The 15,176-nt window shown below is 46.3% G+C and overlaps 4 protein-coding genes across 4 annotated transcripts; 2 read left to right on the top strand and 2 right to left on the bottom strand.

Moving 5' to 3' along the window:
• Window positions 1-1,367: 1,367 nt before the first annotated feature.
• MCYG_03422 (cAMP-independent regulatory protein pac2) lies at window positions 1,368-2,753 on the top strand (the record flags this gene model as incomplete). Its single annotated transcript, XM_002847870.1, has 1 exon — window positions 1,368-2,753. The coding sequence occupies one exon, from the start codon at window positions 1,368-1,370 to the stop codon at window positions 2,751-2,753; it is 1,386 nt and encodes a 461-aa protein (XP_002847916.1).
• Window positions 2,754-4,746: 1,993 nt separating this feature from the next.
• On the bottom strand, window positions 4,747-6,717 carry MCYG_03421 (conserved hypothetical protein; the record flags this gene model as incomplete). Its single annotated transcript, XM_002847869.1, has 3 exons — window positions 4,747-4,856; window positions 5,076-6,085; window positions 6,164-6,717. The coding sequence occupies 3 exons, from the start codon at window positions 6,715-6,717 to the stop codon at window positions 4,747-4,749; spliced, it is 1,674 nt and encodes a 557-aa protein (XP_002847915.1).
• Window positions 6,718-6,836: 119 nt separating this feature from the next.
• On the top strand, window positions 6,837-7,523 carry MCYG_03420 (uncharacterized protein; the record flags this gene model as incomplete). The annotated part of the gene is made up of 3 exons (XM_002847868.1): window positions 6,837-6,945; window positions 7,061-7,111; window positions 7,285-7,523. 3 exons carry the CDS (start codon window positions 6,837-6,839, stop codon window positions 7,521-7,523), a joined length of 399 nt encoding a protein of 132 aa, XP_002847914.1.
• Window positions 7,524-7,959: 436 nt separating this feature from the next.
• Window positions 7,960-10,202, bottom strand: MCYG_03419 (conserved hypothetical protein; the record flags this gene model as incomplete). Its single annotated transcript, XM_002847867.1, has 6 exons — window positions 7,960-8,108; window positions 8,334-8,552; window positions 8,736-8,889; window positions 8,941-9,023; window positions 9,094-9,956; window positions 10,126-10,202. The coding sequence occupies 6 exons, from the start codon at window positions 10,200-10,202 to the stop codon at window positions 7,960-7,962; spliced, it is 1,545 nt and encodes a 514-aa protein (XP_002847913.1).
• Between the last annotated feature and the right edge of the window lie 4,974 nt (window positions 10,203-15,176).

Raw genomic sequence — 15,176 nt, 5'->3', positions numbered from 1 at the left:
GTAGCGTCTACCCGTGGAAAAGCTCCCTTCCTCCTCCTTTAATCCCATCCCCCCCCCCCCCCCTCCCTTATCCCAGCGCCGGGACACCAGGAAGAAGCAACTCACTCGGAGTTACACTGGTGAGGACGACAGAGAGAGGGAGCAGAGGGAGAGTCAGGATTTACTCGAGGCTCCCTCTGGCTGATAGGCGACAGGAAGATAGATCTGCTGCCGTTCAGTGTAATACGAAGGCAGTGGAGCTGTAAACCGAGATACTTTTCCAACTTGCGTTCTCCCTCGACTCTCTCTCTTGGGTATCGACGCAAAACTCCGTACTGATATCCATATATAAGTCAGCCCTTCCTGTACGTACCGTAAGGATGAATACATACGGGAGTACGGCCCACCGTAGGCTCCGTCTCTTCTCCTCTGCATCCTCACGTGGCATCTATAATCTTCTCCTTCGTTCTTCAAACCTCGAATTGCTTTTTCTCTCCCTTTGCTTTTCTTTTTCTTTTGCTGCCTTTTTCTTCTTCGATATTTGCAAAGTAAATAATTAAACAAAATTAAAGAACCGCAAGAAATCCACCGGAGCAAAAAAAGCCTCTTCGGGACTGGTGCTTTTCTCACTTATACTCTGAGCCTACCCAATTTTATTCTTTAGCTTCTATCATTTTTTTTTTTCAGACTTGATTTCTTCACCTTCTTCTCCTCTTCCTGCATCGACGAACCAACCGTCAAACCTGAGGGAGATTTGAACGAGAGACATCGAAAGACATTGAGAGACACCGGGAGAATCAAGGTGAGTCTGCTTTGTATCGTGTGAATTCTCGTTGTTGTTCTTGATCTAGTTCCAAGTACTGGGCTTCATTCTTCAGCCCTCAATGCGTTGGCTATTATTATTGCTGCCTGCGGCCTGTAACAGCTAGATCTTTTTGTCTCTCTGCTTGCTTTAACCGTCGATATTTGTCTATGTTGCTCTTTGTTGTCGTTCTCGTGCTTTTATATCGCTGTCTCTCTACTTTGCTGCCCTCTGCCCCTCTCTTTCACGGGGTATAACAACCAGCTCCCTTTCTCTTTTTCTTTCGTCCTGGCCAGCAAACAGCAGACAGAGAACAAGCTAGCAAGCGCTGTGTGTATCGTCAGGTTTATTCTCTTTCTGCATCAATTGTATCTTCGCTCTTCCGGGTGTTTGTTTTGGGAGTCGGAGCTCCGCGGGCGTTCGTTTTCGCAAAGATACCATCGCTAACAAGACCAACAAAGCCAGTAGTTCATACAAACACAACTAGGAACGGCGTGCTTGGGTATCAGCCTGTATATAGATACATCCGCGATATCCTCGGACCCAGCGGCTCACACGCTTTGCGCCGACAGGCTGACAGGCGCTGATGGAGACATATCACGGACATGTCCGCACACCAGCGGACGCGATTATTCTGTTCGAGGCATGCCGTATTGGGCTATTGCCCAGAGTTCAGAGAAGGCTATCGGAAAAGGAGAGACAGTCAATAAAGTCGGGATCGGTGTTTGTCTGGGATGAGCGGGAAGCTGGCATGCGAAGATGGACAGACGGCAAATCTTGGAGCGCCAGCAGAGTATCCGGGAGCTTCTTGACATATCGGGAGATGGAGGGCAAGCGTGGAGGCAGCCATGCAGCTCAGGCGTCGTCGAGAGCCGGAAAGACGCCCGACAGCAATAGGGGAAGCGACGAGGATGGAGGCGAAGGGGGCGAAGAAGGACCTGACGGATACCGATATAAGCCAGACGGCCTCATGAAACAGTCGTTCAGCATAACAACATCGACCGGCCAGCATCTTCACTTGATCAGCTACTATGCACGATCCCATCCGACCGTTCCTGGCCTTAACCAGCCCTCAACCGACCCGTCGTTGCGACATATCCAGCCACAGAAGGGCCTATACCCGGAGTCGAGCGTCAACGACCAGCAGAACCTTCCTGTTGTCACCCGTGGGCCTATGGCGGGAACCCCTTACTCGGTACCACCTTCTATACCGCATTATGGTCGCCCAGCGGCTGCTCATCCCCATGGTTACTCGCCAACCTCGTATAACTGGCCATCGGCCCCCATGAATGGGCAGCCGCATCCTGCACAACCGCCATATACCGGAAGCTATCTACCACCGCTCCCAGGCGCCAGTGGACACCCACAGTATCAGTACGCTCAACATCCTCATCTACCGCCTTCCCAGCCGGCATATCCACCTCAATACGACCGTCCTCACCCTGTTGATGTCCAACCGCCCTCTGCTCCTCCCCATGGCAGCGGCAGCCATAATGCCAGCCCTCGCGGATACCCGTACTACACTGCATCTCAAACCCCCAGGCATCCACAGCCTAGCCATATGGGGCCTGGAGAGAACATCTATCAGCCGGGTAAAGTAGACCAGCGTCTCAGCATTTCTTCCTCTGGTTCCCACTCACCAAGAGAAGCAATGAGTTCGCTGCATAACACGCCGATGAAATCCCCCGGCCTGTCGCATATCAACCGCTCACCGCAATCGTCAAACCCACAAAACGGCCATGTCCACGGTCTTGACGCAACATCCAGCTCTTCTGCCACTGCAGTTCCAAGCATCAACGCCCTGATGAATGGCCCACCGCTAAACGACAGTGCCCGTATGCCAGGTTACCATCAAGGAGTCCCAGCTCCAGGCATTGGTGGAGAAGGGCCTAAAGACATTCCTAGCGAAAAAATTGGATTTGGCGAAGATATGAGAGCCCTTCGACAACTTGATAGGGTGTTTACTGCCTAGCTTCAACGCCTTTTTTACCTCCGTCACAGCTCGACTGGACTTGCCTTTTTCACTCCCTGCTCAACAGTGACCCTTTCATACGACGTACGATGTTACTGCTTTTCCCTTCTCTCTGTCTGACATTCGTTGCTAAGTCCGAATCTGTCTGATGTGGCCATCTCTTTACTACTTGTGACGCCCCCTTCTCGATACTCCATTTATTGTCCTTTCTTCTTCTTCTTCTTCTTCTTCTTCTTCTTCTTCTTCTTCTTCTTCTTCTTCTTCTTCTTCTTATTCCTATTCGGCATATTCGTTGCGGTTCCAAGGGTTGATTTTAGCATTTCAAGTAAGGTGGTGGGTCATTAAATGGGTCATTATTTGTTTCTTTTTTTTTCTTCATTTGCTTTTGTTCTCATTTGCTTCATTCCTCGATTGTTGTCTTTCACATGGGGTTTTATCACGGTCACAAAAAGTTATCGGACTAAATTCGGACGGGCAAATGGAGTTGACCGCTGTTTTCTATCACTGTTTTTCTTCTTCTTCTCTTTTCTTTTTTATGCCCCTCGTGTTCTGTGTATTCTCGTTCTATACCATATCTGATGTTTGTCCCGATCGTGCTGAGTCTTCCTAACCTTCTTTTCCCGACGAGATATAATAAACACTTTGTTAGTCCCGTCAGCCAATTTTCCTTGTGCATCGCTTAATCGACAAGCCAGAGAAAGGAGTCAACCTTGTGCTAACGGGAACGGCTGGCTTGTATGATAAGCATTCTTGCTCCTCCACCTTCCCGTCTTCCGCCAAAGCGTAACAATGCCTAAAATCAAACAAGCGTAAAAGCTGCATTGCTAGCCATCTTGGCCATGTAAGGATGTGGATGGCGGACATACATATTCTCTCCCTTCTTTTCTTCTTCTTCTCCCTTTCTCATCATCCGATACATCCTTACCCACTCTCTCCCCTGTCCATTATGTTCAGGCAGCCTGCAAATCAGCGACTATCAAATGGGCCTGACGGTTAAAGTGCGCTATGCCAGAGGGATTGGCCCTGCGATAATAGCCTCCCTGGCTACCAGAAAAGAAAAGAAAACACCGTCCCAGCGATCGACAGCACCCTCTTCAAGGGTCCTAAACGTTTTCTACCTATCAAAATACAAAGAGCAAGAAACGGACAGCTAGAAAACTAACAGTCAAGGGTGGCGGGAGGCAGGGGAACCAAGGACGGCAAGGCAAGGAACATGGGGCTTTATGGTATGAAGGTATTTTTAACCATCGCATGCCCATGTAGGGTCTTGCAGGATGCAGATGGTAATCCTGCCTGTACTTTTATCATCGGCTCCAAGGCAGCATGATTCCGTGTGCTGTCTGAAACTGGGTATATGTGTTTCCTCTTCACAGGCCTCTCCTATTTGGACTGCCCAGGAGATGCTATTTGGTAGTTGTCAAACTATTGGTTATTAGCAGTGGCTTTGCTTTTTAGTGATTCCAAATGCCAGCCAGTCTATTCTTTAACGTTTATTGATTTGCCAGCTCAGCGAGAGAACTGTTCGACGTGCTTCGCCAAGTGAAGATATAGATGCCTCTTTACGTATCACGGATGGAATGCGTACCAAGGTCAGTATCCAAGGCCCAGACAATGACCATGACCAGGTAAACGATGATGATAACCGTCGATAGGTGAAGCGTTGGCGTTAAATAAATCAGCAACCGAAGCGTTTCAAGGATGAGCCTTAAATTTGGTAGCATCTAAACGTTGGTAGTCCGTCTGGCTGCATCGATATAATAATAATGTTAAGATGCTGCAAATCCTTTTGGATAGATTCAACAACGGTGATTTCAGGTCATCTAGCTAATTAATAAATACAGAGTACTCGTAAATAGAATCTAGGCATAAAAATAATATATATTCATCTTCTTCGCTTGCTTGACACCTATTAAGAATGTATATATGGTGGTAGGTTCAACCACGAGGAAGTTGGCTAACAAGTCATCTACATGATACACGAGAACTTCGGAATTTAGATGGTATACAATAATCTAGTGCCTTTTACAAATCCAGCTAATGAGTTGAGTGTCTTCTGGATTATATTAACCCTTGGTATAATAGAGGAAATCATTCCATTGACTCCTATTAAACACAATATAAAGAAATACAGTCAAATTGCTCATCGAATCATTCTATAAAAGTCGCTAGAAAATATAACATAAGGTATCACATAGATATATACTAATACCGTGTTAGTTAGGGTATATAGCTGTAGGCCAGCTCGGTGCTCGCTGTATATACGGTGAACATGTGCAAAAAGAAGAGCAAAGCGGAATGGCCAAACCTATACATCCAGCATACTTCTGACATTTTGCTGATGTCTGGCTTGAGAGACAAGTGTTTCTCCAGACGATTGAGAGAAGTTACTTGCGGCACTGCTTTGCAGGTGACCTGTGCTGAGTCCAGGTTCGATTCTTGATTCGGGAGAACCGCTACCAGTGAGCTGGCAATTTCTGTCTGGAGAGTGGCGGTGCTCGTCTGCGAACGGGTCTGGGTTCCTCGGCGCTTGAGAATCAACAGAATCCCTATAGCGACTTGTATCAATGACGCCCATCTCTACCCTTTGCTCTATATTTCGCTGCGTAGGCCTGCCACCGCCAACCTCTGTCGTCAGAGCGCGGAGTCTGGACTCATAACTGTTTCCAATATTGCCTTTGAAGTCGGGTCTAAGCCTCCTCCACCATGTAGGCTTTCTTCTACCGGCTTCAATACCGAGTTCCGCATCGGAAGCGTGTCCTCGCTGGATTCGCTGTTTTATTAATTCTCTATCCTCGTTTGAATCAAGATAGCCAAAGATATTAAGAACCGTCATGATCATGAGATGTGGCCCGTAGCCCAAGCCGTATAGATATCCCGCTCCACCATCATATTTTAGGGGAGAAATCATCCAGATAAACGAGGATGCAACATTGAAAGCAATGGAGACGCTCGCAAGAGTAATGACGATGATAAACTTGAGTGGGGCGGACGTAACTAAGAAAACAAGCGACGGTCGTGCTTGAGCCTGCCACTTATATCTGTATAGGCTATGTCCAAGGCTGTAGCAGATTATAAAGATGCAAATACCTCCAATGATACTTCCAGCTTTAAATCGGGCATCAGTTGCGGCAGGTCTAGCCACGGCTTCTTGTTGGTCGAAAGTTCGTTGTTTCTCTATTGCTGACCACGACCTTGGGATATATAAAAAGAAGGACAAGAACGCAAAAAGGTAAAATACTAGCGGCATATACAGTTCTTGACGTTCTCTCGTTGTTGCAGCGGGGAATGCAAAATTATCTCGATCGACTATTTGTCGTTCCTGCCATGATCCCCTATAAGTGTGATATTGAGTTAGCAAATATGGCAGGGAAAATCTCATACGTGTTGAGGTCTTATTGAGGATAACTAACCAGTGCCTCACAGCTTCCCAAACTACCGCAAGCATGACAGGGATCATCAGATAATAGAAAAAGCTCTGTAACACAATTGCTGACTGTGGCAAATAGTCACGATCAACATCAATGCTCATAAAGCAACTAACAACTCCACAGATTGCGAGAAATATCATCCAATACCACTGTGACCGTCTTCCAACAATAGTCCATCTCTTTTCAATCGGCAGCAAGCGTTCACCATGTTTTCGGAGGTTAATGATCGCAGAGAGTAATGTGGCTGCAAAAAGAGCTGCAAAGGCAATTCCGACACTCCCTCTAGTTTTCAGCCCCTTGATCGGTACATAGCACGATGTGCCATTTATAAAGGTTCCGTTCGACAAAAGATATGGTTTGTAGATATCGAAGGTTAGCCAACAGCTGGAGCCGTTCGATAGAGTCCCATTCGAATAAAGGGTATAGTTGAAATGATTCAAGGTTGTAGTATTGAAGTGAATGCCATTTATCACTGTATCCGTTTCGTTATCACCAGTAGGGAACTGGAGAAGCTCCCGCATGGATAGGATTGTCATAGTGAACAGACGCCTGGCAACCCCTTAGAAGCGATAGAATCAAATGTCCAAGGCGGCGAGGAGGCGATACAGCCAAGCGCCTATGACCCGGTGGCCCAAAAAAATAGAAACCTGAGGAAATGGGCGTTATCCCGGAGAGAGCAGAGAAAAAATGCAGTCCAAAACGGACGATTTATTCATCTCAACGGCAACTTCGGAAAGCAAAATCGACGTCATGGCATAGCTTATGTAAGAACTAGGTTGGATCGAGCGGTTGATTAGTAATAACTTAGCACTTACATAGTATTAAGTAATGGAGACTTTATAATAGTATTAATCGATTTATCTATAAGGTAGAATATAGATTCTTTTTATATTTATGATGCTGCGTGGTATGACATATTTATAGGGCGAAGTAAAGTATAAGTCTACCTATACACCGTCCGTTGAGGAGGAATAGCCTGAAATTATACGGTGGCCGTAGCAACAGGTTCCTGAGCGCCATCCTCTTTTTCGTGCCCATCGCGGTTCAAGTACTCGGCGCGGTAACCGAACTATCCAGCGTTGCAGCAATCCTGACGATCTTAGGAACTACCGGGGAAGCAGCGCTTAACATATACAGCATCGTCGATAACCCCGAGAATGCGCCGCTTGCGATTTTCAGCTTAATATTGACGCCGTCGGGGCTGGCTGATCCGGCCGCGATCAGTAAGGCAGCTGCAATCAGGCGCGGGTTGACTGACGCGGACGTGGCCAAACTGGGAACAAAGGTGGCGGGGAAGTTGGGAGCTATTAAGAAAGGGATGCAGATTTGCCGCAAGGCATGAACGGAATCATTTCGTCTTGTTGTTCCGCCGAATATAAATATCCGTTGGCGTAACCAACACCTAGAGATATGGTTGTTCGTAGTTAGGTATCGTAGCCGGCGGCTGGTGTGAATATATATGGTAAGAAGGGTTAGAGCAATTCATTTAAAATCGGTTATTTTTTATGAAGCTCGGTGAAGTAGCTCGCTAGCTGGGGTGTTTGGTAGATCCGGTAGATTCAACTGATGATGACGTGAGGATTCAACTAGTAGATGGAGTGAAAATAGATTCGCCTTCAGCTTCAGGATGCGCATGCGGGACAGCATCATCCGTGGAGTTGAGGGTTAGAGAGGGATGATTCAAACAACTCTCTATTATCACCCGAGCACTTATCGACAACAAGCGTATAAATGGGATATCCCTGGAAGGAGACACTAGCAAATAATTGCCTGCGGATTCAGCTTCCGTGGAAGGAGTGATAGCTCTGGTCGTATGAGCTTTGTGTCTTCCGTGTTGACACGGATATTATCTCTACTACATAGTATGTAGAACCATCTCGTGGTTTTGCGGCGACGACTCGTGGTGTGGGGCCCTTTTTAAGCATAACTTTAATTTATTAGTAAGAACTATTTATTTTTTGTTTTGGTTTATATTTTTGGATATTTTGGACTTCAGCGTCCAGTCTGACTGACAAGCTGTGAGAAAACATTTAAATATAAGCCGGAGGCTTAGAAAATAACACATAAAACCCTGTCCTCGGGTCTGTCTGCAAATTTTGCCATAATTGTAAAAGCCAGGACAAGCAGAGTGTTTAAAAGCGCGAACGCTGACGTTTGATCCCAGCAGCACATGTATCATCATACCATCGTAGCTGGATGTCGTCGATATACCACATCACAGCTTTACCAGCTACTTGTGCATCGATCTCAATGCCTGACAATCCGCTGAATCCATCCCCAAAGAGGACCTCAGTTAAAGTGCAGTGCTTGGATCCGATACAGGGAGGAATCGTGAATTTCGAGACCGCAGCAGGGACTTCGGTGCCGGATTCTGCAGAATATTTCAATCCCTTCACGGTTAGCTCGCAAGTATTCGTGCTGTTTCCAGTATCACAACCCACTTGGGCACTGAAAGCATTGAACCAAAATAGCTTCTGAGCTGCACGAGGCCCTCCGCTAAATCCTCCCGTAGAGCGTGTTCTCATACCCCATTTTTTTGCTGGAACATATATACCAATATGAGGGTTTGATACCGGTGCGAATGGTTCTGCTGGAGGAGGGCCGTATGACCAACCGCTGGAGAAGAAGAAATGGTGGTATGGGCTAAAGATGGGTGGGAACAGAGCCTTCTGGTGTTTGCCAGGCGAGTATATTGGAAGGTCATCAAACTAACCATACTGTTAGACATACTCCAATGGTATAGAAACCAATTATCTTACGGTTATTTTGAAGAACCCAATCTCTCCGCACGAAGGTGCAGCACCAGCAGCACTTGTATGTGTTCGAACCATTTGGCCTGTCTCTAAAAACGTATCAATACACTTTTCCCGAGGAATATTCTCATGCCTAGTATCCGGATAGTTAAGACTCACTTGTAGGTTTATGGATAGGCGTATCAGAGATGAGAATTGAAGTATTTGTTTTGATTGAAGTTGGCGAAGACAGCTGCTGCCCAATCCATTCGTTCTTCCATGATACCACCTTACCGTTTATGGTTGCAGTTACTACGTCTCCAACCTGTCGCTCATACACTTGTGGATGCATAGAGAGGGCTGGGACCGCTGTTGCCACGTGTTTAACTTCATATCTGAGCGAGTCAGCTTTGAAGGCCTCCCTGGTCGATATGGTGACAAATGTGGAAGCGTTCCATCCGCTTAGGCCAGGCCCAATTAAGTGGGATGCCGTTCCAGCTTTCATTATCTGAGCTTTCATAAACGTGGGGATACGTATGATAGATCCGGCTGTGGGGCTTGGTTCGCTGACAGCGGAAGATGGCAAGGTTGGCTGTTTAGTGGGAGATGTGGCTGTTATGATGGATTCCGTAGTACCCAAGGCTACTTCCGTAGTAGTTATGACCTTTGTAACAGTAACGATTTCTGTGACGGTAGCGTCTTCCTTAATATTAGTGGCGACAGTGTTTGAATACAGGCAACTTTCCTTCACAGCCTTAGATATCAAGCCCGTAGATTCACCATGATCTACAGCGTTTCCTGCAGCAAGTGGAGAATTATTAACCAACGAGAGCGTTTTTGTATAGGACACGAAACTGGTTGCCGGGAGCGTTGGTTCATCAACCGCAGTGGTAGTTAGAATTGGAGCATTTATTGCAGCCTGGGTAAGGATGGTAGCATTCTGAAAGGGAGCGAACGCTGCTTTTGTCATGTGCGGGTTTGGATAACGGACATCAGTTGTTACTGCTGTCTCATGCCCAATTCTGGGGTTACCGGTGGACCAGCTATTGCAGAATATTAGTACTGCTTCATAAGAGTACACTAGAGAGGATAAGGAACGGATGCATATAAAGTGGGAGTTCAACTGCTGTTGTATGGAAATAACTCATAGCACTGCGCATCTGACAGCAATGCAGGGGCAACAGGAACAAAAACACGAGTAGTTTTACTCACTCCTGCGGCAACATGGCTGAGGATGCTCCTCCAGCAAGACCAGCAACAGCCAGACATGCCAACCAGGTGGCACGCATCGTGAAGATCGCGGCCTGTAGCGTTGCTAGAAGCTGAAAAAACCTACTGGAGGTAAAGAAACGAGTGTGATATGACAGAAACTAAACGACAGACTTGTTCTCTCGAGATGCACAAGTTGATGTGGGAGAGGAGGAGAGAAACGTCGACGCGTCGAAGTTGGACGAAGTGAAAGTTGACGTCGTTTGCTCGTTGTAAGAAGCGCGGCAACTTTCACCTCGTGATGTGAGAAGATGGACCGAAAGACGACAAACACTAGAGAAAAGATATCATCTAGATCGTATTACATATAAGACCTATATATTCTTCGAGATTTTTTATTCAGCAGCCCAAAGGACGGTATATCACACTTCCTGGCTTCAGATAACGGGAATACTCTATGGAGTACGGCTACCATATAAGGTGCTCATGAATACAGGCAGCAAGGTCATCTCTCAATACTATGGATATAGCTGGGGATTTCTTCTCATTATATACTATTTCATAGCAAATAGTAGAAGGAGTTAGGAACCACAAGCATGCACTGGTTCTATGGGACTGAAATGGACACGGGAACCCATATATCTAGGGGCTTAGGTCTCTGTCAAAGACAATGATTTCGAGGGTATTCTAAAAGGAAGATGTTCTGGGCTTCAAAGAGCAGAGGAAGGATACCATCCAAAATCAGGCAGACATAAACTGGCTGTTTGAATGTTTGAACCCAGGTAGGAAAGGTTCTATAAAATATGTGACATCTACACTCCATGAGACGGCCCAGATGTCAACGGGTAAGCATCCGATTAATAATCTGGTGACACTTATAGAACAAGGAGAAATCACTTGTTCAATGTAGGGTATAAAAACAAAAATAGGGAAAACCATCTGGGTCCAGGCGGGAAACTGCAGATTCATCCACAACAACGTACCTAGCATTGGCAGCCCGTAATATAGCCGATCTTCCTGCGGCAATAAATATGAGATATCTTCACAAATGGCAAATAACGGCCTTATCTAGGGGCGCAGGAGCATTCTCCTTGAATCCATAAAAAACTTACCAATTAGCAATCTTCTGTGGCCCCCAGTTTTGGAGTTGATGGCAACCATTACGGCCTAAAGCATCCCTATTGGTAGATTCCACATATATCGGATCTGCGGAATTCTACTCCAATAGTATCTTCTATCAGACAACCCCTTTTTTCCCTTTTGGACGGATGGAAGTGTATAGGCAGTCGAAATATTTAATCGCCACCTTCAAAAAGCAGATATGAAGAAGCGGCCTCAAAAGAAATTCCCTCGAAATAAAATAATGTTGCGATTTCAGTTTCTTTTGTTTGGAAGTGTCTTGGGGTGGCATTTCAGATGGGTCTGTCTTCTGGGGGAGCGGGACGTGTTCCACTGTGTAGACAAGGTAGCACAAAAAAATAAGGTATGCTCTTTATTCTGTTATTCAGTTAGAGGATGTTTGCGGTGTCTGGATCTTTGGAGGAATGGCCAGGAGAATGGCAAGATCAACAGTGCAGGAGATGCGGGACATTTAATGTGTGACAGAGCCATCGTCCAAACAGCCCGATTTCTTTTTCTTGTCGCACACCGCGGATGTTTGATGTAAACGAGCTCAAAGAAATAACTTAAACAAGGCTATGTTGCGATATAGATTCGCAAAAAATGCCGGGTTTCCTCGCAATAAGGTATCACGAAATCACATAGCAGGCCAAGATATACCTGCTTAGCGAATATTCTTGTCAGTAGCCTCCCTTTTCGGAAATGGGGGGTGAGATAACTTGCGGTTTTTGATATAGCCCAGTGCAAGGGTAATGCGTGTCATGCATGACCAACAACTTATACAAGTCACAGATGAGGGGTTACATAACTATGCCGTTTCCATACTTAATCACCTTCGTATGATATGACAATGGGCCAAACCTGGATTACCGAAGAAATGCCCTGCTTGGAGATAACTGTTAGAGTATTCGCCATTGATAACTGTAGCCCGGAGAAATAGAACATTTCCAGGCCATGGCAATTCGCATATTCGCTCTGGTTTAGCAAAGGAATGGCTGGAGTGGCGCAGCAGAAGATTGACAGAAAAATCGCTTGATGCTTTTTTGTGATTCATGTCTCTCTTACTCCCCCCTCTTCCTTTTTTTTTTCTCCCGTCAGAAAGTAAGTTGCATTTGAAACCTGATGGGCTGAGGGCTAGGACTAGGGAGTTAATTGCCTCATGATTTAATTTAGCAAGTGAGAAATCGGGAAGTCAAGAGGGTGGCTGTCATATCAAAATCTGGAACTTTCTTTTCCAGTGTGATAGTGCCATGTCATCACTACTGGATAATTAATTTGTCCTGCAGCAAGGGAGGATGTAGTTGTTGGGGCATGCTGTAGGATGGGTGACATTTTTCATTTTTAGGGGACAGAAGTTTCTCTTCTACGCCTTGCTGAGCAACTCGGCTTGATATTGAGGTCTGTTGGACACGGAACACACGGAAAAAGGCTTAAGGAGCATCGCCAGCCACACCGTCGTAATCCAGGTTCGGGAGTGGAAGCCGGGGTCTCGCTCGCTGAAGGAAGGTGTCATGCGACATATTTCCTCCTCTGTCAGCACGGATACGGAGTACATGCTTGGTCCAGAGGGTTCGAGGCGTTGAGGAACTCTGTTCGGTTGCCTTGTGTATGTATGGAAGATACGAAGTAAATAACGCACTGCTCCGTATGTTTGTGTTTGTCAGAAGATGGAGCATGAGGTATGCAGTATTGTGTATGCATTGATTTAGGTTCGTTGTATTTAAAGGCGCAGGGCCACTCGCGATGGGACTGGATGAGAGCGCCAACTCTTGCGTTTTCGTAATTTAATATTCTCCACAGCGGGTATTTATATTGCGAAACATTTTCGTCATGGATGGTCATTGGCGCATAGACCAAAAGTGCCTTTACCCAAGGTTGAATCTTTGTTGGTGTCAAGCTCCTGACTTACATACATAGTACATAGTAGAATGTGGTTGGTGGCTGCAAGGTTCTTGGTCCTTATAATAAGCGACCGAACTATATATATTTCTGGGGCCATTCAAAGGTTTATGACCCATGGCTTGGTTTGGGGAATGCGGCCCGTCAGTAGAAAAGCGGAGCAAGTCCCACCAAACGCTTCTCCTGTTGTATCCGTATTGAAGGTATATTCTTCTGCTTTCAAGTCGGAATTTCTCCGGGGTTGATACCATAAAGGAATCGTAATCAGTACAACATTTGCGGCGATATGACCTCTGGATTTGCGTAAGGATGTAAGCACAGAATGGATATATGCATAACTACCCCGTATAAAGCGCTCCATTTTCTGGCACTGCAACACGAGGGAAGTTGTCTTGTGTGCCTAATGGGGACCAAACGCCCTTCTGTAAATGGTCAATATCAGGGGAGAAGGATTGATTGTATTGGTTCTTATTTGATGGGACAAATTTCGATCGGCGATCGCCCTCAGACTCAACCCTTTGTGAGTGTGGAGAGTCATTACCTGTATAGTAATTCTTAACTGGCCCACAGATACGGTCAGGGATTTAGCCTAGAGGCCCGAACACTTGCTTTATTCCATATTTGGGCAAGCCGGAGTACCTTGTCTGCCATGCCTGCTGTTGTGCGCTTCAGGATGATGGGCTTTGGGCGGAGTTTATTCTCTGCATGCTATTATACTGAAGTTCAAGGGTGCCGATTACCCTTGCGTAACCCTGTCTCTATGGAGACTAGCACTGCTGTCCAAGCCCGAATGGAGGGCCCACCATCACAGCATCAGGGCGTATCTGATTGTGTAAAAAGGTGAAGCATTAAATGAGTCCTCTTGTACATTTCCAGCACGGCCAGTCACATGAGCAAGTTTTTTTTCCTATACAGAGTCCAAATCGTCCCGCTTGGAAAATCTCGTCGCCTCCCGTGACCTTGGGCGTTAAAAAGAGGCTTGCAGCCCACTTTCGAATTGTTTAAGGTCCCTGTTCGAGAGGGTTTGTTTGCAGAAGCTTGGGCAGCCCACCACCGGGTAGTATCCACCGAGTAATATATATAGCTAGTATACATACTAGATACTCCATCCCTGGTGTACGGAGTCCATATAATTTCTCCATGATTTTATGTGTCGTGGTACTCCATACAGCGCCGAGTAACTGATTCAACAGTTTGCGTAGCAATATCTTCTTTGGTGCTCAGAGCCTTCTATATTGTGATTGGATCCCAGTTTTTAGGTTCAGCAGTATCCAGGAAGCCAACAGCGCATCAAGAGTCTGGCCAACCACCCAGCATGAGAGAGAAAAACTTGAGGAATTTTCATGTACCTAGCCAATGATGTTATGCCAGTGCGTCACCGAAGAAGCAACTAGCCGAAAAGACAGGAGTTTGATATTTCCTTTTTTCGAGTTGGGATGTCGATATGCTGGTAAATGTGGAGGTGGAAGCGCTACCAGCAGATCTAGAGGAGTACGATTGCAACAATAAAGGTATTGATATGAATGGGATGGCGTAAGGTGGAGGCGGAATCGGGATGGGATGGATATTCACACCACGTAGCTTGCATCAGGAACTCGACCGAAGGCGCCAGGGGGAAGCGGCGGCACGCCCTAGAGCCAGGGTTTGCGGGATACCAGAAGAGGTTGGATTATATGTTCAACAGGCATATGAGATATTGACAGCCAGAGTGACCCACGAGAACACCCGATTTTAAGTATCAAGGCCATGTGGAGATTTTAAAGAGAGTTGATGATCACCAAGCAAGGGGAAACCGGGTCGTGGAGCTTGTGCTTGATGGCCGTTTCTCGATCGCATATCTATCATGGGGCCAAGTGTGGGCGCGAGTACGAGGATACAGGGCACGAAATGTGTGTACGAACATTCAGTTATATACCTAATGTTCTGGATGCTTCCTCGCCGTAGAATTGTGCTATGTTTCAGCGTTCGTATGACTATCGCTTAGATCGCAGCGTGAGGAATGGGACTAGGGAAAGTCACTGACGACGTGGATCTGA

The sequence above is a fragment of the Microsporum canis genome, genomic scaffold, assembly GCF_000151145.1.
Source record: "Microsporum canis CBS 113480 supercont1.3 genomic scaffold, whole genome shotgun sequence".
Taxonomy (NCBI): domain Eukaryota; kingdom Fungi; phylum Ascomycota; class Eurotiomycetes; order Onygenales; family Arthrodermataceae; genus Microsporum; species Microsporum canis.
Note: the sequence above shows the minus strand (reverse complement) of the source record. Positions and strands in the feature narration are given on the sequence as shown.